This window comes from Sinocyclocheilus rhinocerous, unplaced genomic scaffold (assembly GCF_001515625.1).
Source record: "Sinocyclocheilus rhinocerous isolate Xijiao unplaced genomic scaffold, SAMN03320098_v1.1 scaffold3680, whole genome shotgun sequence".
NCBI lineage: Eukaryota > Metazoa > Chordata > Actinopteri > Cypriniformes > Cyprinidae > Sinocyclocheilus > Sinocyclocheilus rhinocerous.
Window position 1 is genome coordinate 14,114 of NW_015638106.1, and position 25,703 is coordinate 39,816.

The 25,703-nt window shown below is 35.8% G+C and overlaps 2 protein-coding genes, 1 long non-coding RNA gene and 1 pseudogene across 3 annotated transcripts in view; 3 read left to right on the top strand and 1 right to left on the bottom strand.

The window, feature by feature from the left end:
• Positions 1-1,031: 1,031 nt before the first annotated feature.
• LOC107749616 (glutathione peroxidase 2-like) lies at positions 1,032-3,021 on the bottom strand (annotated as a pseudogene).
• A 351-nt stretch (positions 3,022-3,372) lies between these two features.
• Positions 3,373-4,074, top strand: LOC107749612 (uncharacterized). Its single transcript, XR_001641060.1, has 3 exons — positions 3,373-3,515; positions 3,722-3,838; positions 3,958-4,074. It is a non-coding gene; the product is annotated as an uncharacterized LOC107749612 (long non-coding RNA).
• A 191-nt stretch (positions 4,075-4,265) lies between these two features.
• Positions 4,266-17,245, top strand: LOC107749611 (Fanconi anemia group D2 protein-like). Its single transcript, XM_016564781.1, has 38 exons — positions 4,266-4,300; positions 4,384-4,462; positions 4,632-4,756; positions 4,946-5,033; positions 5,575-5,679; positions 5,818-5,918; positions 6,083-6,194; positions 6,312-6,347; positions 6,459-6,605; positions 6,713-6,847; positions 6,958-7,089; positions 7,247-7,354; positions 7,463-7,572; positions 7,678-7,732; positions 8,216-8,335; positions 8,605-8,678; positions 8,809-8,955; positions 9,710-9,810; positions 10,029-10,144; positions 10,419-10,527; positions 10,804-10,905; positions 10,991-11,088; positions 11,304-11,471; positions 11,549-11,665; positions 12,410-12,538; positions 12,650-12,768; positions 12,856-12,966; positions 13,053-13,186; positions 13,268-13,367; positions 14,256-14,378; positions 14,537-14,633; positions 14,842-14,910; positions 15,005-15,043; positions 15,134-15,208; positions 15,314-15,388; positions 15,538-15,684; positions 16,037-16,117; positions 17,122-17,245. Exons 1-38 carry the CDS (start codon positions 4,290-4,292, stop codon positions 17,185-17,187), a joined length of 3,861 nt encoding a protein of 1,286 aa, XP_016420267.1. The 5' UTR covers positions 4,266-4,289; the 3' UTR covers positions 17,188-17,245.
• Positions 17,246-17,702: 457 nt separating this feature from the next.
• LOC107749613 (testis-expressed sequence 264 protein-like) overlaps positions 17,703-25,703 on the top strand; it is a 68,822-nt gene continuing 60,821 nt past the window's right edge. The window contains exon 1 of the mRNA XM_016564782.1: positions 17,703-18,226. Coding sequence (XP_016420268.1) covers positions 17,969-18,226 — 258 coding nt within the window. The 5' untranslated portion in view covers positions 17,703-17,968. The remainder of the gene's footprint in view (positions 18,227-25,703) is intronic.

A 25,703-nucleotide genomic window follows, 5' to 3' on the forward strand; every position in this document is an offset into this window, starting at 1 on the left:
TTTCCTTTGATTGTATTGTTGTTTTCATTAACTAGCTGGGCAAAAGTAACAGCTGTGCTTGTGTCCAGTTTGGTTTTCCTTTATGTTTGCATGTCTTACTATCAGCCATGATTATTCTACTTTGTTAATTAAAAGGCTGTTTATATGCATATTCGCCAATTATGAGAAGCATACATGTAAGAGGCTGACAATTAGCTGAACATATACTTAGTGACATTTGCCTGCATTTTTAAATCTTTATTTGAATGTGGCAATTAACATTTTTATTTTTAAACTTTATTTGAATGTGGCAATTAACATTTTTATTTTTAAACTTTATTTGAATGTGGCAATTAACATTTTTATTTTTAAACTTTATTTGAATGTGGCAATTAACATTTTTATTTTTAAACTTTATTTGAATATGGCAACATAATATTGCACTCTACAATATTTCTATGAATAAATCTCTGACAGAGACCCCTCCCCCTATCAGCCAATCACTGTTTGCAAAGTTAGTAAACATGCTGACATCATCCATAGCAACAAGGTCAACCCCGCCCTTGCTCTTAGCTTAAGACTTCTCTCTATTCTTTAGAAAAGTTTGTCTCAGCAGCTTTGTGAATAGGTTTTAAGAGAAAACACTTAGTTAAAAACTTTTACTGCTATTTAGAAGAACACTTAGTGGTAAGATATAATGTTTTGTGAATACGGGCCCTGGTCTTTAGTGTCACATGATCCTTCATGATCATAATTTTGATATGCTGATTTGGTGGTCAGTTATTATATATATTTTTTTTTAAATGAATTTTTTTTTTTTTTTTTGAAGGTAAGTGCAACTGCATGCAAATATGTTTGGCTTAGTAAATGCAGTGGGAAATTCTACTCCCGCCTCACACCCCCACACTAGAGATAAGTTTCCACTGGAACTCATTAATACAGAATGAATCTCTTCAAAGCACCTGATGATCAGTACCGTATTACACAATAGACAAAACCCTAAAGCTCTGCGTTTTTGTCCTGCCACATTAACTGAAGCTGAAATAAAAAAGGCAATCTTTAGTCTTGAGTAGAAAACACATTTATTGGTCCAAATTGCATGTTGTGCCATACAAGAGCTAAATGAAACCGTTCAGTTAGGACTTTTGCATGGCATCAGATGCTCCCCACAGACAACGCATGTTTACAGGAGCACCTTCATGAAGTAAAAGTCCAAACACAGCAACATCATGCACATGAGAGCACAACCTGTCATGAACACCTATTGGAGACCCATATAGGTCAAAGAAGGTATGAAATGCAGAAGCTGGGATATTAATTTATTTTGACACCCTTTTGACCACAAAACCATTTTAGTTGGCTATGCTGAGAAGTTTCTTGATGTCTCCCTCGATGTTGCTGGTCAGGTATCTCCTGCTGTAGCGTTTGAATGGCACTCCATCAGATCCAATGAGAAACTTCTCGAAATTCCAAGCGATGTCGTTTCTGCACACGGGACTCCACACGATAAATTTGGGGTCATTCATGAAGGGCATTGGCTCATCGCTCGGGAATGGAAGTTTCTCCTTAAGGAAGACGAAGAGAGGGTGAGCGGTTTTCCCGTTCACGTCGACCTTCTCCAAGAGCTGGAATTTAGGTTCAAAGCCATTGCCAGGACGGACATACTTTAAGGACGGAAGGATCTCTTCATTTGTACAGTTTTCCTAAAACAGCAAAGCAAAAGATAGATAGATAGATAACTTTGATTATTATGTCTTTACTAAACAATATCTAATTAGGCAGTGAAGTATGAGAGGCCCTCCTAAATTGAGAATATAGTCAAGAGTTGAGTATAGTCATGGCTCATTATTACATTTATTTATTAGAAGAAAAAATTATACAATAACCATATTAGAGAATCTTTTTAAAACAAAATTACTACTAAGCCAAAGGAAAATCATTTCAAAAGAGTATTGCTTAATACGCACATATGTGGTCACTTTTTTTTATATGTGATTACTTAATTGGACTTTTTTTTTTTATTTGACTTTGATTTGGTAAATTTCATAAACATAGAAGCAAATTTTATACAACTGAGTGTTGCTTTGGTTGTTAAGTCTCTTGCATATACTGTATTAACAATGTATTAATAAGAAATCTTTTATTTAGTTATTCAGTAAATTTGGTACATTTTATATGCATAAAAGCAAATTTGATACAACTGAGTTTTGCTTTGGTTATTGAGTCTTTTACATATACTTTATATTATTTTAATAATAAATCTAAATCTATCATTTAATTAAATATAGCTACTTTTATTTAGTTAGTTAGTTATAAAAATAAAAGTATTATTATCTTAAACTGCATCCACATATTTATCTATCTACTACAGCTGTTTCTTTATTGTTCTTCAATTTAAAAAGATGGCTATGGGATCAACATTCAAAACACGACTGATCTGTTTTATAATACTTCATAATATAATATAATTTATTATATCAGTAATTAATATCCAAATATATCTATATATTTAATTATGTAAACTAACATTTCTTGATATTTCTATTGTATTGTAAAGCAACTAATCATCTTTTAAGTATTACATAATTTACAAATGTTGATTAATTACTTAAAAATAAGTAAGTGTTACCGTCAAGATTTTATACAGATGAACCGTCATACATAAAAACAGGTGTAAGACAGCAGGTGGTGACAGAACGAGTGCGCCACAGGCACCTGTTCGACAGTGAAGAGCTATTGAATCAAACAAGGAGTTTACTGTAAGTCATCTTACCTGATAGCCGAACTGATTGCAGGGAACTCCCAGAATCACAAGCCCTTTATCTGAGAAGCGTTCGTGGAGCTCGTTCATCTGGGTGTAATCCCTGGAGGTCGTTCCTCAAAGAGAAGCGACATTCTCGATCAGGACCACCTTTCCCTGCAGAGAAGAAAACTTGAGCTCCTCTCCAGTGAGGGTTTTGGCTGTGGTGTCGTAAAACGATTTTATTCCAGCCATGTTTAGACCCGCACAGTTGTCTCGCAGGTCACTAATACAGAATCTAGGAAAGTGACACTTGTATAAAACGGATAAACGTGGGCGGTGTGCTATGCAGCGACCAATCATGGCAAGACGCTCCACGCCTACTTGTAATACACGCCCATATAATATTAGGGAGTGTTATCAAAGTGTTCTGTTGACTGCTTAATGGTTGAGAAAGTTTATCTTCTTATCTGTGAATCTGATGACGTGTTTTGTGATGTCTTTCGTATGTTACACTTATAAAGACAGATACAGTTAATAGACAGATACAGTTAATAGACAAAACATACAGTAACATCCCAAAACAATTTGTATTTCAAAACAGATTTGAGGATTTTACCACGGTCCCTAGATTTTACGAAACACTGGCGCGGGAAGCTTTGTGTGACAGACTGATCTTTTAGCCTGTTGAAGGAAGCATACATTTTATGCTCACGTCTAAATTTAATCAGCATTTATTAGTATCACATCAAAATTACAAACGTTTAAGATCAGCATCGCGGGGGGTAACGTTAAGGTAAACACTTCTGACCACATTTTGTCTCAAATACGGTAATTTCGTCGAGTTAGTCGAATATGTAATTTAGCTCTTGCCAGCGTGAACTGATTGTTTACCATCTTCAGAGATTGGATTCTGGGATTGTTTGAACCAGGATTGTCATTATTGAACTGTCAGTTGTGTACACAGTTTTCTGAAATAGCTGCTTGTTGTAACCCCAACAGGTCATATCCGTTATTTATCATTTCCATCTGATCGGATCTGATCTGAGTTAAAGATGATGCGTAAGAAGAAGCGCTCATCCATCACAGTCGATGACGATTCCACACTTGACGTTCCTAGTAAGTTCCTGATGACGTCACGTCTAAAATAAATCTGGGATGGCTAAAATCTTTGTACATTAAGTGAAATTAAAAATATTTATTTTTGGACTTTTTGTAACGTCTCTCCATTCGCACAGAATCAAAAAAGACCAAGAGCAGTGGACGACCAACAAAATCTTCATTACAGGACTCCTACCCGGACTCAGTTTTTGTTCAGTTTCTGAAGGAATCTGGTGTCACTTTGACAGCTGGCAGTACAGCTAATGAAATTGGTAAGATAATGAATGAGAAAGTATGTATTGTATACAATAAAGGTGAAATCACAATGCATACATGCATGTTCATATCAACTAACAAATTATTTATACACATATAACTAACACATTTTTTAAATGAATGAATGAATTATTAATAAATTATTATTATTATTATTATTATTAACACTTTGTTCGAAAAGCTTCCAGAATTCATGTTTGAGGGGTAAATTTTTATATACACACTTTAATTACAGACACAGTCCTGTAACATTCCCTTATCACTGATGGCAATGTTCTCTGTTACAGTGTGAGCGAGGACGGCCTCAATGTTCCCCGTCTCATAATAAACCAGTTGAAGTGGCTGGACCGAATTGTAGATGGCAAGGTACACAGTCCACTGATACTGTCTGTGTGAGAATCCTACATGATGGAAATGTCCCAGTGAACATCAAAATTGCCAAGAGTTCCTTTGTAGCAGACAAATGTTTGTCAAAGCCAAATGATGGCACTGCCGTGACCAATGTCTGACTGATATAACTGCTGTGTATGTGTAGGATTTGAGCAGTAAGCTGATGCAGATGGTGTCTGTGGCTCCGGTGGAGATCCAGCGGGACATTATTACCAGCCTGCCTGAAATCCTGGAGGATTCCCAGCATGGAGATATGGCCAAAGAGCTAAAGTACTTCAGCAGTAGCTGAGCCTGTTATTTTCTGTGCCATTTCCCAATGCATGGAATTGAAGTTGTGTTGTTTTGACCTATGTTTGGTTTAGTAATTATGGCTGTTGAGTGCGACTATAATGTAGGTGCTTATTATCATCGTGTATATTGTTTAAGTGAGTCTGTGTTCGTGTCTTCTCCCTTGTGCAGTGGTTTACTTCAGCAAAACACTCAACTCCCTGTGCCTATATTGGATGCTTTATCCAGTTTGAATCTGAGCTCTGCGTTACTGTCCGAGGTACTTCTAAACATGCAGATATCTTCCCTAAAACGTATTGGTCCCAGTGTTATTGCTTTAAATAATTCTTTAACGAAAAAAGGTTAGGTTTAATGTTTTTGAAAGAAGTATGTCATGCTGCATTTATTTAATCAAAAATAGAGTAAAACAGGAATATTTTTAAATATTATTGCAATTTAAAATAACATTCATGTTTTATAATATAATTTATTCCTGTGGTGGCAAAGCTGAGTTTGTAGCAGCCATTTCTCCAGTCTTCATTGTCACATAATCCTCCAAATATCATTTTAATATACTGATTTAGTGCTCAAGAAACATTTCCTATTATCATCAATGTTGAAAAGAGTTTCTTCTTAATATTAACTGATAATTTTTTGAGGATTATTTGATGAATAGAAAGTTTAAAGTTAAATATTTTAAAAAATATGTATGTTTATGTAAAAGTCACTTTTTATCCTTTTAAAGCATCTTTGCTGAATAAAAATATTAATTTATTTTGCCTTTTAGACTCTAATGTATACTGTGACTTTCTCTCTATCAGGTGCGCGAGGTAGTAATGGGAACTCTCTCTGCTGTGCAGTTAGAGGATCTTCCTGTTGTAGTCAAGTTCATCTTACACTTCATCTCTGCATCTGATGCTAATGAGGTCAGGCCTCTAAACTGACCTTTGTTTATGACCTTTTGTTTATGTTTTGTTCATAAAAATGTCTTTTCTCTGGTAGACAATTTTAAATCAATTTCCTGTAGAGCTGTAGTTATGCTCATGTCCTTTCATGCTCCTCAGGTGGTGTGTGACCTGCGTAAAAAGCTGGAGTTGGAGCAGTGTGTTTTGCCAGCAGTGTTGCAGGCTTCCCAGAGTCGTATGAAAAGCAAAGCCATGTCAGGGTGAGACTTTTTCCTGCTTTCTCTTGAATAAAATTCTATCTTCATTTACTTACTCTGTCCCTCCCAGACCCATATGACTGCTTTATTCTCTGGAAGACAAATAAGAAGTTGTAAATATGTCTGGTTCTGCTTGTCTTGTTCTTGATTTTAATGTCACTACTCGGGTCCTCCAGGGTCCCATCATGCAACAATGGTCAGGACAGTGTGGCTTTGGTTTTGGAGGTCATTAAGTCAGCTATCCGCTTTCAGAAGACCATCTCAGAGGCTTGGCTAAAAGTGAGTTCATATAATCTTGATGGCTTTTTTTGGTTTTCTTTCTGCCTTCAAGCACTAGGTACAATATTTCCATGCAACTGAAGTTATTTAATTACTGTTCGAATTTTTGAATTTCAGGCAATAGAGAATGTTGATGAGTCAGACGACCATAAGGTTTGATTGACTTCTATCAAAATGTTTTTATGCGATTCCCATTATTTTTGACACATTTCATACCTGAACATCCAACATGCAAGAATTAACGTAACTTGTTGTGTCTCTCAGGTGGTTGACCTGTTGGTGCTGTTCATCCTTCACTCCACTAATGCAAACCACAGCCGTCGTGGGGCGGAGAGAGTGCTCAAAGTCAAAGTTCGCAAGGGTCTGATTCAGGAAAACCTCTTGCAGAAGACCTTTAAGGGTCATGCTCAGGTCTGCTTTCATTCACATGCTTATGACCAAGAAACAGCCCTATTTATGCTACGTGAAGTGTTGGCTTTCCTTGTACATATCAAGGATGGTGTAAATGTTTCATACAGGTTATGCGGGGTTATTTCCCATCAATTCTGGCTCTAGCTCAGGGACTCTTGCGTTCTCCAGACTGCTTTGTGGTGCCTTTCGGAGGTCACATGTACAAACAGGCCTTCACTGCCTTTGACTCCTACTGTCAGCAGGTAAGAAAAGAAATACCTCTTAATACCAGCTCACAACTGCAGATTTATGGGCCCTAACATTCATTTAAAGACCTGCACTGATGTCCAGTACATGTGTGTTTGTTATGTAGGAGGTGGTGGGCTCTCTGGTCACACACGCATGCAGTGGTGTGAGTGGTGAAGTGGATGTGGCTCTTGAGCTGCTCTGTGAGCTGGTATCTCAGAAGCCTGCAGAAATGAGCCAGTTCACCGTTTTTGTTAAGGTACAAACCTGCCTATATAGGGAAGGAAATTGGTTTTCCGAGTCAGTTCTTTTCATTAAGTCAGATTGACTCGAATCAAAATTGTTTTATTTTGTCTTTTCAAGTACATAATGATATTTAACCAGTTTGCTGGTGTGAATTGTGGGTATTCTGGCAGGGTATTCTGGACTACATGGACAACCTGACCTCACAGCAGATCAGACGACTCTTCCACCTGCTCAGCTGCCTGGCATTTGGACAGGAGCAGCACGGAGGACACATCCAGGTGAGAAACACACTGTACCTTAAAGGTATAGTTGTCATTTTTTTCAATTAATGGTATAGCTGATCCAAAAATGATAATTCTGTCAAATCTCTGTATGTCCTTCACCAGGATGACATGCACATCGTCATCCGTAAGCAGCTGTCTAGCACGGTGCCCAAGTACAAGCGTATTGGTATTATTGGTGCAGTCATGATGGTGGGCAGTATGGGGGCCTGCAGGTACTCTCTTTGCTGGTGCATTGCAGTGTTTTTCACTTATACACCTTGTGTATAAGCTTGTGATCTTTGGTCTTTACTGTTTTTGGTCTTGTGTTGTTTATGTAGAAATAAACCTGATGGCTCTCAGGGTGGCACACTGCCCAAAGAGACACACAGACAGGTGAGTGAAATGATCTGACGGTTTGAGTGTACACAGTACCCTTCAAAAAGTCTCTTATGCTCACCAAGGCTGCATTTATTTGATCAAATATACAGTAAAAAGCAGCAATATATTTCAATTTAAAAGGACTGTTTTTAATGTTTTAAATGGTAATTTCTACCGGTGATGCAAAGCTAAATTTTCAGTAGCCATTCCTCCAGTCTTCAGTGTCACATGATTCATCAGAAATCATTCTAATATGCCGATTTGATGCTCAAGATCTTTTATTATTATCAATGTTGAAAACAGTTGTGTTGCTTAATATTTTTTGGAAACTATAATACGCTTTCTGGATTCTTAGATGAATAGAATAGAATAAAACAATGCCATTTATTTGAAATGAAAAGTTTTGGAACATTATAAATGTGTTGCCTACTTTCACTCCTTACTTGTTGTCGCTGACCCATGTACCACGTAAGGTTTTGAGTGTTGCTGTGTCTGTAGGTGATGGCTCTGTTGGAGCTGGTACGCTCATGCAGTGAGAGTTCCCCTGAAGCTGCCGCTCTCTATTACGATGAGCTGGCCAACCTGCTGCAGACCTGCAAACTGGACCCTCTAGTTCAGGTGTGTGTGGGTTATTGACTGTAAATAGCCCCTTAAAACAGCCTTCATGTCCTCATCTTAGATTTTTAAAATTCTGTCTCCAAATGAGTTTGAAATGACATGATGTGAGTGAGTAAATGCTAACAGAATTGTATTTTAATGGGTGAACTGTCTCTTTAATTGAGTTATAGACAAAAAGCAATACATTTCAGATGGATATCTACATGACTAAAAGGACTATGTATTAAATTAGTATATTAAACTCTCTATTATGGCTATATCATTCTTAGGCATGGATCGGGAAGAGTGTGCTAGAGGATTTTCAGGAAGACTTTATTGTAGACCTTGGACCAGATTTATCAGGGTGAGTGACACATTCAGAGCTCATAAAGAGTAGTATAATCTTGACGACCTGCTTTTTTCATTTATTTGTTTAAATTCCAGCGTTTTTATGTCTTGGCTTTCTCATGACCCCTCTTGTGTGTCTCTCTCAGCCCGTTTGTGTTTCCTGCCTCTGTGATGCATAATTTGGACGAGGATGAGAGTCAAGGGGGAATCGCCATCAATCTACTGCCACTTATGACTCAAGACCAGCAGCTCAAAAAAGACACAACCCAACCAGCTGGAGTCAAGAAAGAGAGGTCATTACTGAATACTCCATGCTGAACTCATTTTAACGCTTCTGTTACTGTAGACTGTAAAACAAGATGCTTTTTATGTACCATAAATGATGCTCCTTGATATAGAGCAAGGTTTCCCAAACTGGGATCTGCAGGGGGTTTGTGAGTTGATGAAAAGCTAATAAGAAATTAAATAATAAGAACGTTGCATGTAAATAAGTAACATGTAAAATAGAAACAGTTTGACTATCAATTACTTTGTTTACTTGCATGTCATTTGACTATTAACCAAAATACAACTTGTGAACGTGCAAATGTTTTAAAATATTCTATAAATTACTGATATAATAAGGGGGTACTACAAGCAAATGTTTTAGGTCAGAGGGGTTCAGCTGACAAAAATATTTGGGAATTCCCGATATAGGTAATGGCAATGGACCAATATGGGTTTTAGTAGCCGATACTGATATTTTAATATACAATATATAGCTTCATCATATGTGATGTATGCAAAATTGCTGAAATTATATGAACAATTATTTTATGCAATATTTCCTGAAAATTCACCTATAATATAATAAAATATGCACTTCACAGTTCGGACTTTAATTATTTGGCCAAGCAGGCACTGTTATTTGTTGATGCCAGTAATCAGTACAGTATATCAACCTGTGATCTGCCTTTATTTATTTTATCAAGGACATTGTTAAAATAGTATTGTCAGTAGTTGAATCCCTGCAATGTTACAATCTGAATGATTCTCTTATTCTCACAGGCGCGTGTCTCCTTTGTGTCTGTCCTCATTTTTCCGCCTGCTGAGGTTGTGTGAGGAGGTGCAGCACCAGGGTGATCTGGAGGAGATTGATGCTCTGCTAGGTCAGATACTGTACACCTGCAGTTTTTTTTTTTTATCATAATTTTGTTCTGGACTGTGTTTTGTCTTGTTCACTCTGAAAAAGAAAATTTAATAGATGCCTCTGTTTTAGTTAATGCATTATGATGGTGTATAAACTGTAAGATTATTTATCACAAGAGGCATCAGAGGTATTTAAAGTAAAAAAAAAACATGTTTGGAGAGTTTTGTCCTGTTACAGGCTGTCCTTTGATTCTGACTGATATGGAGGTGGTGGAGAAGGTGGAGAGTCTGTCTAAGGCTGAGAGAGAGTTCCTCTGTTCTCTGCTCTTTTACACCATCAACTGGTTCAGAGAGGTTAGTACATCTCTTTAGTACAGTATAGTACTAAATTCAGAATGACTTTACAGTGACTTTACAATCATCACTGATCAATTCAAGTTCTGATATGACTATTTGGCCTTTTTAAAGTATTCACTTTAATTGTAAATTAATAGTTCATCCAAAAATGAGAAGTCTGTGTTCAGTTTATTATTTGGAACTACAGATTGGAATTATGTGTTTTTTGATGTTATATAATAATTAATATATTCTAATATGTATAGTATGCATGTCTATTTTATGAATGTAGACGGTGAATGCTTTTTGCAAGCAGAATGATCCTGAGATGAAAATGAAGGTTGTAACTCGTATTCAGAATATCACTTACCTTCAGAGTTTACTGCAGACATGCTTGGCAGGTACCAGAGAGACAGATTATCTTCTTCCCCAGTGTGTGTGTGTGTAAATATATATACAGTATATATATATATATATATATATGTATGTATGTATGTGTGTGTGTGTGTGTGTATATATATATATATATATATATATATATGTGTAATTTGTTACATTTATTAATTTGTATTTTATTTTAAGTAATTTCTTTTAAATTTTGTTAATTAAATTAGAAAATTAATAAAATTTCCTATATTTATTTTCTCTGCAAAGTTAACATTATTTTATTGTGTTAGCTACTCCAGGCTACACTCCTCCTCAGGCTAACTTTGATGGAGAGAGTGCTGAAGGGATGATACCCTCTTCTTCAAGTGCTCTGCCAAAGAAAGGAAAGAAGGGTAAGTCTGCTGGAGAAATCAGCAAACTGATTTGTGCTATAGATAGGGTCAGTCCTTCACTGTTTGTGTGTGTGTGGGTGTGTAGAGTCATCTGGGAGGAAGAGGAAGGCTTCAGCAAGTAAGAACTCCTCAGGAGACAAATCACAGCTGGAGGGGGCCACAGAGGCAGAGGATTCCCAACAGGTAAAGACCATATTTATTTCATGTCCATTGGTTAACAGACATTTGTATAAACATCTGGTAAAGTGGACTGTAACATATTGTTTGAGATGAAGAATAAATGGACAATACGGTACTCTTTTGTATATTTTACTTCAATACATTAAGATTTTACTATGGTGTCAGCTGGATTTTAATTTAAAGCTCTTACAACAACTGACAATTGTTTGTTGTGGCAGGATCATCCAGAGAAAGAGAACGAGAAGGAGAAAGAAAAGGATGCCAAATCAGGAGTCAGTCTGTCCTCGTACTGGCCGTTCTTCAGAGAACTTGATGTTGAAGCTCTGAGCGTGCTCCAGTGTGGCCTTCTGTCCCGGACACTGTTGGACACTGAGCTACATAGTAAGGTAAAACGAGTCTGTTTGCTGGTCAGTTCTCAGTAAAAGTACATACTTTAATTAAATGAGTGCTGTTTTGTGTGTAGTTAAGGGAGGAAGTGCAGTTGAGCCCTGCAGAGTTGCTTTTCCTGCTGGAGGACATGTGGCGTAAACTGGACTTCAGTTTGGCTTCTGCACCAGCCAAAAAGGCTCCATTTCTTAAAGTATGAAAACACACACATTACTAAACCTGTTTTACCCAGTCAAACATGTTATTTGACAATGCTGAAGCAACATTGAAGCAATGCTGAAGCGACATTCTAATCAACTGATCAGATATTATTTTATCTAAATAATTAAAAAAAATAAAACACTAAAAACTAAAATGATTCATTTTAATTAACGCTGTTAAATGTAACCTTTAGCAAATCACAAAATATTCATTTTTATGCTTTACACTGAAATGATGCCAAAATTAATGCTTTATATTAATAATAATGCAATAATGCAAAGTTTATTTAATAATGAAAAGTTTGGCATTATTATAATGTAATTAAATAGTTCGCGATTAATTGTAATCTTTAGCAAACTGTACTGTAAATTCACTTAATTTTGGCATCATTATAATTTAATAGTTTAATAACGGGTAAATGAAATCTGTATTTTGCTTTTATTAAAGGGGTGGTTGACTGGGTTTTTTCTAGGCTTGATTGTGTTTATGGGGTGCAGTCTTTTTGATGGCTTAATAGTACAATATAAAAAGGAATATTTTTAGGAATACATTTAACAGTGTTATTAAAATAAATGAATGTTTTTAAATATAAACTTTAATGAATGTTTGGTGACAGCAAAACTAATCTAAATGTAAAATAAACATGCCAGATAAATTACAAATGAATTACAAAACATCTCCAATATCAGCTGACAACCAATATGGTACTGAAATGTTTTCTGTGGTGTCTCTCTAGAGTAAGACGGACAAAGCAGTTGGCTTTGCTCACTTGCAGCAGAAAAATGCCAAAGAGATCGCCACCTGCTGCATCGAGCTGCTGCCCACACTTTGCACACACCTGGAGAACTGCCACAATCACTTTCAGGTGCACATGTGTTTCCATTTATAGCCTTGTAAACATGTTCATTACGTGTGCATTAGTGCTGGCTGGCACGTTTGGATTTATTGCTCTGTTTGAACGTTTGTCCTCACACAGACTCTGCTGTCTGAGCATCAGGGTGTTGTTGATGCTCCTGGTGTGGATTTGAAGGAACAGCAGCTCATGTGTTCAGCCTATCAGCTCCTACTGCAAGTGCTACATACTACGTTCAGCTGGTGAGCACGAAATAGTTAGTCGTTAGTTGACTTTCCTGACAACTACAAAACATTCTTACCATCTTCAATCGCCTGCTGTTCATTCAGGGCTGGATTTTCTGGTCTAGAGCATCGTGCTCTGCTGAAGAGCGCTCTGGGGGTCCTGGCCGGACGACTGAAGGAGGACGAGACCGATTTGACCCTGGATCAGCTCAGCAGGTGGGAGCGTCAGTGCATATTTCTTACTTGCTGTTAGTGGACAATATGCAATGTAACCATCTCTACATGGTGTTTTATATGCTCAGGCACGCTTTTGAGTACCTGCAGAACTTCCAAAGCACAGTGCCCAGCCTGAACACTGCCTTGTGTCTGACCCAGCTGCTCATTGTGCTGTCCCAGTATGGAGGATCAAACCACAGAACCTACAGAGAACAGATCAGTGCGTTTCCAGTACTGTATGCCGTGTAATAATGGTTGCTCTCTGTAATACATTCATTTTGAGTGCTATCATTTCCCCCAGCATCCCTGGCGAAGCGTTTCCTCTGTCAGGAGTGGGTTACAGTGAGTGGAGAGAAAGAGCGAGGAAACAAATACCATGATGCTCTTCAAACTCTACTCAGGTATGTTGTGAGTTACACACAATAATGCTTAAGTTCCCATTCAGTTCCAGGAGTCATTGAGTCGGTGTTGTTATTGTTAACGAAAACTACTAAAAATAATTTTTGGGGATTAAAATAAGATGAATTAAGAGTAAATCAAAGCTTAAAGCTTAATTAAAATTGTGTGGAAATATAAAATATAAATATAAAAATGACAAAAGCACAAAAACAAAATTGCTAAAACTTATTTAAAATTAAAACCAAAAAATATCATGGGGACCGTGTTTCAGTTCCGTAATAGTATATAAATAATACTAAAAGAACACTGAATTGAGGCGATAAGGGTAAGACCCATGGATACGAGATTCTATTAGATAAAGGAGAGAGCAATAAGTCCATAAAATTATTTATATGCTTCATGAGTCTCGTTACATCCATTAATCCTCACTTGATGTTAGAAATAGTTGAATTCCTGCATTATACACAAAAACAGAATTAAATAAATGAAATATTCATACTGATCTTCCAACTCTAATATAATTATTATTATAATAATATATTCTTTTACTAATTGAAATATTAAAGATTTATGACATTTATAACATCACATAAATATTTAATGTTTAGGGAGAAAATCACCTGGAAAGCCTATTCTCAGTTTTGCTGAAAACTATACAAAATCTGAATCATATCAAAGCAAACCACATTTTATGACCGTTTTACTCTCTATTTGATCAAAAACAAATCTTACCCACTCTGAACTTTTGAACAGGATGGGCCTATCCAAAATATGCCCTAATTAATATACTCAAAAGAATGCAAGAATAAAATAACTTGAACTAAAATGCCATGCTTTAATATTATTTTTCATATCTGAGGATGTTTAAATCAGTGTTTTTCCCGCTGTAGTATTTATCTGGAGCACACTGATGATGTTCTGAAGGCGGTGGAGGAAATAGCAGGTGAAGGGGTTCCAGAGCTGTTGAATGCTGCTAAAGATGCTAACTCGCCCAGCTGGCCAACACTCAACAGGTACAGCAGGCTGCCATATCACATGAATAATTACATGTACATGACGTATTAATACCAAAATATTTGACAACTCAGCATTGCTTTTGACCAATCAGAATCGGGTATTCCACAGAGCCATGTAATAAATGCAGATATCTGTGCTTTGCTTGACACTGCAGGCAGACGTTCCTGGTGTACTACAAGAGCATGATGGCAGAGCTGGAGAGAGCTGTGCGCAAGATTCCTCCCAGCAAACAGACGGATAATCAAGAGGTGTGTGTTTGTTTGTTGTGTGGCTGTAGATATTATTTCATTATTATTTGGGTACCAACAGGAAGTGTAAGGAAAGTGTGTCTCAAGTTTATGCCCTAAATCTATTCAGGTTAGTAAGATGGCGCCGACGCTGATGGCTGCCTCCGTGGCGTGCTCCGCAGTTGTTTTTATGTTTTTGTTAGTTTGTCCTGTCTTTAGTTATATCCCTGTGCAGAGCGAGAAGCTCTTAACATGGAATCTGGCTGTGCGTGACTTCCACATCCTCATAAACCTGGTCAAGGTACAGAGGCCTTCACATCTTTCCTGTTCTCCCAGTGTGCACATCACATTTTTGGCTCTGTAAACAGCATGTTCTTCTGTTTTCTATGGCACAGATGTTTAACAGCAGACCTGTACTCACTGTGTGTTTAAAGGTAAGGAGCATTTACACACATGAAGGTGTGTTTATGAAGATAAAGTCATTCAACACTTGTTTTCTCTTTGTTTTTGATCATCTTGTTCAGTATGGTCGTCTTTTTCTGGAGTCCTTCCTCAAACTTGGAATGCCTCTGCTCGATTATAGCTTTAAAAAACACAAGGTATTTCTGTCTCATTCATCAAAATGTATGTGTAACGTTGCATCTTGAGCAAAATGGATCTGTTTAGTAACATGAGATTTTAATCATTGCACGGGATCTTCTCAGGAGGATGTTCAAAGTTTGCTGAAGACCATCCAGCTCAGTACTAGACAACTCCACCACATGTGTGGCCACTCAAAGGTGAATTACAGCATCTGTGGAGCAAGAGTGGGATTGAAGATTAAAATGAGAAAACTGCAAAATAAATTTAGCTTATTGATGTTAAAGGCATTTGTGAAACATAATCTCTGTAATTATTATTATTATTATCACTGTTTTACGGTTCACAGATTAGGCAAGATACAGGGCTGACCAATCACGTTCCAGCCTTGAAGAAAAATCTGGAGCAGTTTGTGTATCGTGTGAAAGCCATGCTCACTCTTAACCATTGCCAGGAAGCCTTCTGGTTGGGGAACCTGAAGAACAGAGACTTAAAGGTGAGATGGAAAAATGTGGCAAAGCCACATCACTAAAAACAAATCCACTATAAGGATGCACTACTTCAGTAGTTTTGACTTGCCCTGGTGACATTGTCAGTTATTTTTACTGCATATTTTTAAATTGTCAGAAGAATATCCATTTTTATTATATATTAAGTTTGTTTCAAAAGTTTTTACAGTTTTATATATATATATAAAACTGTATGAATGAAACTTTTTATTAAGGTTTATAATATAACAATATCTGTAAATTATACAGCTATATCATAAGTCTATAAAGGGCACATTGTAGCATTTATTGATAATCCAGTGATGCTAAATGTTTGTTTTTTTTTGCTTCGCTTTACAGGGTGAAGAGATTCTCTCACAAAAGTCACAGGCAGTTGATGAAGAGGAAGAAGAGTCTTCTCAGCTGCAGAGTGAAGAGGAGGTATAATGACTGACTGACTGCATTATCCTGCATAATGCACGGACATATAGTCTGATCAAATGTTAGCATGTTGCTAAATTGATTTTCTTAATTCGTTATTACTAAAAGTTTAGGGTCATGTTGAAAAGTTTGGTTTATGTTTTAAGAAAGAAGTCTCTTATGCTCAGCAAGGCTGCATTAATGAAAAATACAGTTAAAACAGTAATGTTGCCAAATATTATTATAATTTGAATTAACATTTTTATTTATATTTTAAAATGTTATTTATTCCTGCAATGGTAGAACTGAATTTTCAGCAGCCATTACTTCAGACTCCAGTGTCACATGATCTTTCAGAAATCATTCTAATATGCTGATTGAGTACTCAGGAAACATTTATTATTATTATTATCAGTGCTAAAAAATGTTTATGGACAAAATATTAAGAACAGCATATATTTAAAATAGGAATCTTTTACTGTCAGTTTTAATCAGTTTAATGCACCCTTTCTGCTGAGTATTTTTTTTTTTCAGTTTAGTTTAGGGGATTTGGAAATAGCATGCATGGATGTCAACTTTGAAAATCTTCCAGAAATATCTGAATACCATCTGAATACCTTACTTCTGGCATTGCAACATACTATGATTTCCCATTATTATGCATGATACAGTGGCCTCACAGACCACATTGTGTTAATAAATACACATATGACAGATAAGTTCAATTACATTTGATTAATAGTTGTATTACTTTTCATATTTAAACTAATTTCTTTCATCACATATAACATAAATATAAATGTTCATATAACATATTCATCACCTGCTCAGCAGCAGTATTTTGTTATCATGCAGTGTCATGTAATTCACAAAAGCAAATATACAGCGTGGTTATAATTGCCTTTAATAGCCTGTAATGAATTTTGCTTTGCTTGTTTTGGGAGTTTAATTTCCTCATGAGATCTTTTATGAGAGATTTTGAGATGTCTTTCACTTCGTGCTTAATTCAGTCTGTTTTAAAACAGGAGAGCGATTCTGATGAGAGGAACAATGGACAGGAAGAAGCGGAGGAATCAGATGAATCGGACTGAAATAAAGCAAATATTGTTATATATTAGCACATGATCAGTACACTATTGTTGATTTATTATTACATCAAATTAGTTTTGGGATTTGTTATCTCATATTAAATGGAAAAGATTTTGATTAAAACTGTTGTGCAATGTTCAGTTAACTATAATCAAGTGGTTTTCTTGAACAGCTCAAATTGTGTTTGCATGTTTTAATATGCTAATTGTTTATTTGCTTTCATATTCAATACAAATATAAATGGTAATAATAAATGTCAATTGCCTTCATTTTTTTTATATTTTAAGTTCTTGTCCAATATTTGACTGTATGACAGAAATGCTGACAATTGGACATAATTTAATTGACATTAAACCTTAATTGGGGGGGAAACAACTTTAAAAACAACATTTGACAGCGCCGAGAATCACTGAATCATTTTCAGAATCGAGCTGTTCGAAAGAACCGATTCGCAGAAATGAGTCGGACTTTCCATCATTTGGTTGGCTCGTTTCAAGCCAACCCTCTGAGTCACAGTCACATGGTGCATCCAGGAAGCAATCCGTACAGTGTTTCTGTGTAGAGGAGGATAAACAAACGCTCAGCTGTGTCAATAACAAAACTGAAAGACGGGTGTAAACTGACCTGCAGTAAAGCAAAGATACTGTAAATGTTACATCTGCAGAGCGACACGGATACTGTTCGGAAAGCGGAAGGATTGATTGTGTGTGCCATCACAGCAACTAACAACTATTCATACACATTGAACGTTTTTGTGCTTGATTCTCTGACAGCCGGGCAAAAATGTCTGACTTTGTCATTTTACTGCTGATTCTGTTTTTGGTTATTTGTCTCATCTTAACTCTGGTGGGCTTCGTTTTTTACACTGGGCTTTTCTCTGAAGTCGTGATTCGGACTGGATCTCCTCCGGTGAAAAACATCACGATTGCATATAAGTTCAGAAAAGGATCGTACAAGGCCAGCGGAGCCGCTTTCACGGAGAGCTGCAGTGTCGGACCGAAGTTGTCGTCTGTCGGTGTGTTTTACGATGACCCCAATCAGGTCAGTAACTCTGTTTTTTTTCTGATTCAGTGATTCTTAATGCAACTTCACCTCCCGTTGTATTCAAAACAACATTTCCACTTTAAATTCGAAATGATTGGTAGAACGTTCTCAACACATAATAATCATTTAAATAGCCTTTTTTTCTATTTATTTGATTTTAACCCCCGGAATGATGACATCACGTTGTCACTCACAACCCCTAAATCCACCTGTCATAAAACCATAACTCATAACTCAACTGCTTTGTCCCAGAACTTAAGAATTGGTGAGAAGTTTGGCTGTTATTTCTATACTATGGTACAGTGATGATAGATGGTAATACCATAGTGCTTTACCATGCTACTGAATGATTAATGTTGCACCAAGTTTCAAAAAATTACCAGTAACATGGTAGTTTTAGTATAATAAATTAAGGGTTATTGTTACAGGTGTTATTGTTACTTTGCAAAACAGCAGTTTTTGAAGCACAGAATCATGAGAATCAAGCCTCAAACATGTTAGTATAGTCATATTTTAAATTTATGATTCATCTGGGTTTTTAAGACTGACTCACTGAGGTGTTTCCATTAAATAACTTCATGGCCATAATGTAAAGCAAAGTCAGCTCTAATCCCTAAGTCAATATTATCATGTTTCATATCTAGTATTATTCATCACTATTTAGTGTATCAAAATAATAAATTAGGATAACATGCTGTGCAAGCATCCGAAGGTGAACATGGAGCTCATGGAGGAACAACTTGGTATAATATGAAAAGTTTTAAGATGCTCTTCATGCATGCACACCTCTAAGAAGAGAATGGATTGAATTTGGCCTGCTCAGCAGAAAGCGAAAGAACTACATGCAAAATATGTCAGATGTCTCAGCACATAATAGATGAATATTTAAACCAGAACAGGTCATGCTAGTAGACTCCCTGGATGGGTGTCATTAACATTTCTGCACTGATCTAGGGCTGTACAGTCACTGCAGCAGTTATGCAGTAATAGTTCATCCATATTATGAGGTTGGACACTGGAACGTTGAGTGCTGTCGTAACTGTTCTATTTTATTTTGGGCAACTTGGTAGTCATTGCCAAATGGAATTGCTGGCTTGCAAAGTAAGGACTGGGAATGTCTCTTTGGTCCCATATATTTAACCATACCAGTGTGGTGCTTATTTGTTTGTTCTTTTCAGTATAACTTGTGAAATGGACCAGGTGGGGTTATTGCATTATATTTTGCTGGTGGGAGCTGCATTAACATTCACCTGATTTTTTTCTGTTCTGTATGCACATTTGTTTTGAATTGTGACCTGGGATTTGTCTCCTGAATTGTAAACTGGGACAAAAACAAAAGATTGGATTGGAAAGTACCTTGGTAAAAGTACCTAAATTCCATGGATTTCATCGTACATCAAAAGTGCAGAACAAATCTGGATTTATAAAGGCAGAAACTGACACAAAAATGTTCTTATGCATACACCAACTGATTCCAGTAATTAAAATAATACAGTAATAAAAAAAAGCACGTCTACACACATCTTTAGAATTGAGGCCCCTGGAGAGTAGCTGTTATGGTAGTGGATGCACTAGGGTTTGAAGTCCCTGTTGTTTGAAAACCAGGTGGCGTTTGAGTTCAGGTTATACACCAAGTTATCAAGAGTCTCTGGGATAGACTTTTTTTGTGTGGTTATTTTTTTGTGTAATGTACAGTACATGGCAAGTTGAACATGGCAACAAATAGTTTTTCCTTGTTTTTTTTTTTAAGCATGTGTGACCAGATCAGGATCCCCGTTAAATTCCTACCTCCTTGGAACATAAAATCTATTGTTTTGGCTGACATTCATTGGTTGGTTTCATTGGTGGACAGATTCTATTCAGTGCCTGATTAGCAGAGCTGGGTAGTAACTGAATACATGTAATCTGGATTAAGTAATCCGATTCCAAAAATTAAGTACTTGTAATTAGGTTATATAACATTTTTATTTCAACATTGAATCAACTACTGGTTAACACATTCATTTTTATTTGAATGATCATTTAATGAGATTTTAAGGTAATAAGTTAAGTAACACGTTTGCATGGCCATGGTTCTCTGATATTGGTTAATGGTCACATGACATGCAGGTAAACAAATAAAATATGTAATCTTTTTTAGTGTTTTATTTTTTAGTGTTGTCATTTTAAAATAATTTTAATTTTACATTTTTAATTAGTTATTGGATAATTAGGCAAATGAGTTCAAATGTAATGTAAAAGTAACAAAAAAGTGGCTTATAGATTCGATTATATTACCTAAAATATGTAATGTAATGGATTACGTTACTAACTACAATTTTTGTCATGTAATTTGAAATCAGTAACAGACATCAGTACAATTTGTAAGTAATCTACCCAGCATTGCTGATTAGAAGTCTAATAATATTGGGTGTTAATATAGCCATCCAAATTCTGTTTTTCCCAACAATCAAAATATGTCAGTGAATGTCTGTTATGGCACAAATCAATTTAATCATTCAAATTAAACTTTTTTGTGATGCAAGTATATACAGTACATGTATGATTAGCAAGCTATCCATTTAGTTATCCAATTTTAAGGAAGGCATGAAATAAAATGTTTAATGTTCATTTTTTTTATTTGACCTTTTTAATTAAAATATCATAACTCCAGTGAAATGACAGACTTCTCTCTTGTGATGTATGCCAGACTTCTCCAGTCATTTTGTTCACGTAAACCCCAACCCTTTTTTACAATCTCCTGCAAACTCACGTTCAGATCTGCCTCTATGCAATCAACAGTCAATGCAAAAAAAAAAAACAAGTCCTCACCCTACATTTTTTAAATAATCTGTTTCGCTCAGATGTACGTCACAGTACATAAGAAAAGATCTGCTGCTACCCACTTTTGTGTATGAGTTGCCTAACTAGTTTAGGCCTTTTTGGACAGACAGTTGAGTGCATATGTCATGCATCTTAGAATAGAAAAAGGAAAATATGAAACATTTCAGTCACATAGCCTACTTCTGTATTCAACACAGGACCAATTGAAACCATATGGTGACGCGACTCAGACAAAATGTGAGTAATGTGGGTAAAAAAAAAAAAAAGACATAAAAAAGTGAATGCCAGGCTGGCAGTGGAGTTTTACAGACTGTATTCATGGCCATGATATTGGCTGAAGTGAGTTAGGAATATATTTCACCATGAACACCATGATATTATTATGTACACTAAAGACAAACCAGCTTACTTGTGTGAAAAAAATTATTATTATTATTAAGTTCCATGCTATTACCCATCTGGTACTTGACTTCTGCCACAGTACTTTTTTTTTTGCTGGAAAAAGAGACGTGACATGAAATTATATGTTTCTTTTCCGGAAAGCTAAATTAAAGGGTTAGTTTGCCCAAAATGAAAATTCTGTCATCATTTACTCACCCTTAAGTTGTTCGGAACCATATAATTTTCTTTCTTCCATGAAGCACAAAAGGAGAAATTTAGTAGAATGTCTGAGTTGTTCTCTTTCCTTCAATCAAAGTAGATGGGGCTGCAAAAGGATAAAAAATTGTATCCTGTATCTGTGTTCTGAGAAAGTAAGTAAGTTCTGTGTCTTTTAAAAGATGTGATGGTAATTAAATGATGGTAGAATTGTAATTTTTTTTGGTGAACTATCTGGATGTTTGCGCTGCTGAAATAATAAGCAAATGCAAAGTAAAGGGTGTTTCCTCAGTGCTGCCTAAACTGCCACATTAGCTACTTGGCTTAAAGCTGATCCCTGTGTTTCAATGAAAATTGTCAAAAACAGGTCATGCATTTTTTTCAATCAGGCCAGTAGATCCCTAAACACTAGATGGCACTCATGGTCCAGGGTAAAAACATAACTTGCAGTACTGTAGAAATGGTCCAATTCAAGCCTACAGGTTGAATGTCAGGGATGTTCAGATTCTGTTATACCAGTATACTTGGACACTTACACCACACTTAAAAATGTATGAATGCAATTGTTTTAGAAAATAATGATAATAATAATAATTAATAATAATAATAATTATCATAATAATGTACCTTTAAGTGTTGCTTTTATGAGTACAGTGGCTCGACAGTATTCTCAGACACTTATACCACTTAAAAATGTATGAATTTAATTGTTTTAGATAAAAATATTATTATAATTATTATTTGTATTTATTATTATTTATAATAATAATTGTTACTCCACAGCATAGTTGGACACTTACACCAAACTTGAATAGCATCAATGACATTATTACAGAAAAAAAAATCTAGTTGTTATAATCTGAAACAATAATAATAATAATAGGTTGTTATCAATTTTGCTTTGTTTTCTTGTTCATATTTTAATAAAAATCTGAAATGTTTTGTTTAAAATTTGTGCCTGTCTTTAGTGTTTTTTATTATTCTTTTATGCAATGACTACATTCTAAATAACTTTTGGAGCCATGTATATATAAATATAACTGATAATTTAATCTAGTACCTTAGAGTTAAGGTTATTATTCTGGTGCCATTCATGTAGTTGGTGATTTTGTTCTTAGCGACATTCCTCCTCAAAGCCAGATAAAGGTCTGTGATGCTGCTCTACAGTACTCTGGCTGCTCTCACAGCTGTGTAAGGGGTTGACGTCTGAGGGGATCCGCTGTGTTTATTGTCTTTGCATTGAGATGGTGACAGGGTTGGGGTTTTTGATTGGCACTCTCACCTTTTAGTGTCCAGCCACTGTCTCCCCTAAAGCCAATTAGCTTCAGATCTGACTATGATCGGTTGTTAGCACTCGCTGAGGTCGCTATGCTATTTTAATTGGCATAATGCTCGGCGCTTATTAGCATGCTCAGCTCTCCCGCCGGAGGCAGGGGTTGATATGGTCCGTTTCAGAAGGTCAGCTACCAGCGGATTCAGAGTGTTTGAGCTTGACAGCGTAAAATAAAGGAATTTACACTTTATTGAGGGAGATCGCTTTTGAAAAATACTGAGAATGACTGTACCTACTTGCTTATTAGTGGCAATGGAAAACCAGTGATTTATCTTAAGCATTTAAATGACACTTCTTGGTGGTTCATATTCTAGGTGCAAAAACAGTTTATAATTACAGTACAAACAGTATTTCCAGTGATGAAAAAATAGCCTTTTTATATTTGAATTTATTTTAAAGGGTAATTTATTCCTGTGACTTTTCAGCAGCCATTACTCCAGTATTAAGTGTCACATGATCCTTCAAAAATCATTCTAATATGTTGGTTTGGTGCTCAATAATTTTTTTTTTATTATTATCAGTGTTAAAATAGTTAATATTTTGTGGAAACCATGATGCATCTTTTTCAGTATTTTTTGATTAACACAAAATTTAAAAGAACAACTTTATATTGAAATAAGATATGAATTTCTTAATTTTAATTAAGAAATTTAATTTTTAAATAATAATATCGGACTTTTTAACAATGTAAAAGTCACTTTTGATCAATTTAATGCATCCTTTCCTTTCTGAATAAAAGTATACATTGTTTTAAAAAAGAATTAACCTTTTGGTACTGAATGAAAAAACTTGCTTTTTTGCTTTTTCATACCAATACTGGTTTATGCAACATTTTTGACAGGCTTTTTATGACAGTGTTGATCAATCTGTCTGCTTGAAAATCCCATTTTGCAGCAATAAAAATAAAGTGAGATTAGCAGACTGAGAACTTTATCTTATTAGATAAAAAGATGTGGAGAAAATTGTCCTTTGGGTATATTCTGCAGTAAAAAAAAAAATGTAATAAGTTGCAATATGTTATGGCAATACTCACAAAATATCACAGTAATATCATATCATGAATATTATGTATCATAATAATAACAACGTATCATGGAGCCTAGTATTGAAAGAGCAAATGTGGCCAGTTTTCTTGTTGATAGGTCATCTTTTATACATTAAGCTTATGGCAAAAGTTTTGAAAGCATCAGCAGTCACAATTTTGATCTGATTTAGGGAATGAGTACAGAAACAGTTAAACCAGCAAATGTTCTGTTAATTTTATCCACCCTAATTTTGACCCATTTCTGTGGATGAAGCGGTTGGTCTTGGCATTTCGATGCTTATACCAGACATACTGACTCAAGAGATGGTTTGTGACTCATGCAGGGTATTATGAATCAGAGGTGGGACAACTTTGACTTTAATCTTTTATGCTCCAACTGCGTTTGAACTCTCAATGATTTTGTCTTTGTGATGCACCAGCATGAAACCAGCTTATTTATGACTGTTTATAAATGGAAGAGCTTATTCTCTTCGGGTGGTTTATTTAGTCCAGGTGTCTACACTCGGGGCTGATTGGAGAGGATGCTTTTCAGGTTTTTATACGGCAGTCAAAGTGAATCAGTTGTTACTTCTGTGGAACACAGGCTTGATTAACACTCCGCAGAACCTCCGCAAACACTGAATCAATCATGGAAGTTAATGTTAGAAGCAAAGAGCTGCCATTTAAAACTGGCCTACTTTGTCCAAAGTTAATAAATTAAATCAGCGAACGAATAAAAAACCTTTATAGCTATTTCACAGCACATCAAGTCCCTATACTCTGCCTTACACTTTCATCTTCTAAACTGAAATCGCTCTGACATGTCTTTATTGTTCTCTTTGCTATATTCTGTTTTGTAGGTCAAAGAATACTTCACAGTCAAACACCCAACTAGTTGAATACAGATCTGTCTGTCTATCTATCTATCTAGTGTTAAATTTAATTAAGAACACTATTAGGACATATTAAGTAATTAGGACATTTAAGTAATTTTTCATAAACATGCCTTAGAAAACACATTACTGGTGTGCATCTTGAGACAAAACAAAGGCACTGGTATATTTTAAGATCAGTCAGTGCAAGTTTCTTTCAGTTGACACAGCTCAGACTTACATTTTAGTCTGGGACTAGGCTTAAGCCTTGTCTGTTAAACCGGGGGCTTAAGTATTAAATGTAATGAATATAGAATAAATAAATATACGTAAGAGAGCTTTTATTGCTTTATCACATCTGGTTAGGGCATGATGTATCAGTAACTAGACTGTCAGCAGCATCCTACAACCCTCTCTGAGCAGTTGTGTTGCTTCTGAACGTCTCTCAGTTCATCACATTTGAAGCAGTGCTGCTTCAGCCATCAAAGCACAGCTTTCACTCAATTTCAAGACAATTATTTCCGAACTTCAAATCGCTTGCTGTGAGCAGTGTTCCCATTTATATGCATAATAACCCGCAGGTTTTGAGTACTATGATAGTTTTTGTGGAATAAAGAATTCGAGTTGGTTGGGCTATTTATTTATTGAATATCTGTCAGTTACTCTATTGAAGAGCTGCACTTTGCATGTACACTACCTTTCAAAAGTTTGAGGTTGGTAAGATTTGGTAAGACGTGTCTTATGCCCATCAACATTTATTTAATCAAAAATACAGTAATTGTGAAATATAACAGTTTAAAATAACTGTACTTTGTCTTATATATA

Excerpts from the sequence above, each read along its gene's own strand:
- LOC107749611 (XM_016564781.1), top strand. Across the intron at positions 6,195-6,311 it reads TCTCAGAGGCTTGGCTAAAA|GCAATAGAGAATGTTGATGA; the intron begins GTGAGTTCATAT and ends TTTGAATTTCAG. Across the intron at positions 6,848-6,957 it reads TTGACTCCTACTGTCAGCAG|GAGGTGGTGGGCTCTCTGGT; the intron begins GTAAGAAAAGAA and ends TTTGTTATGTAG.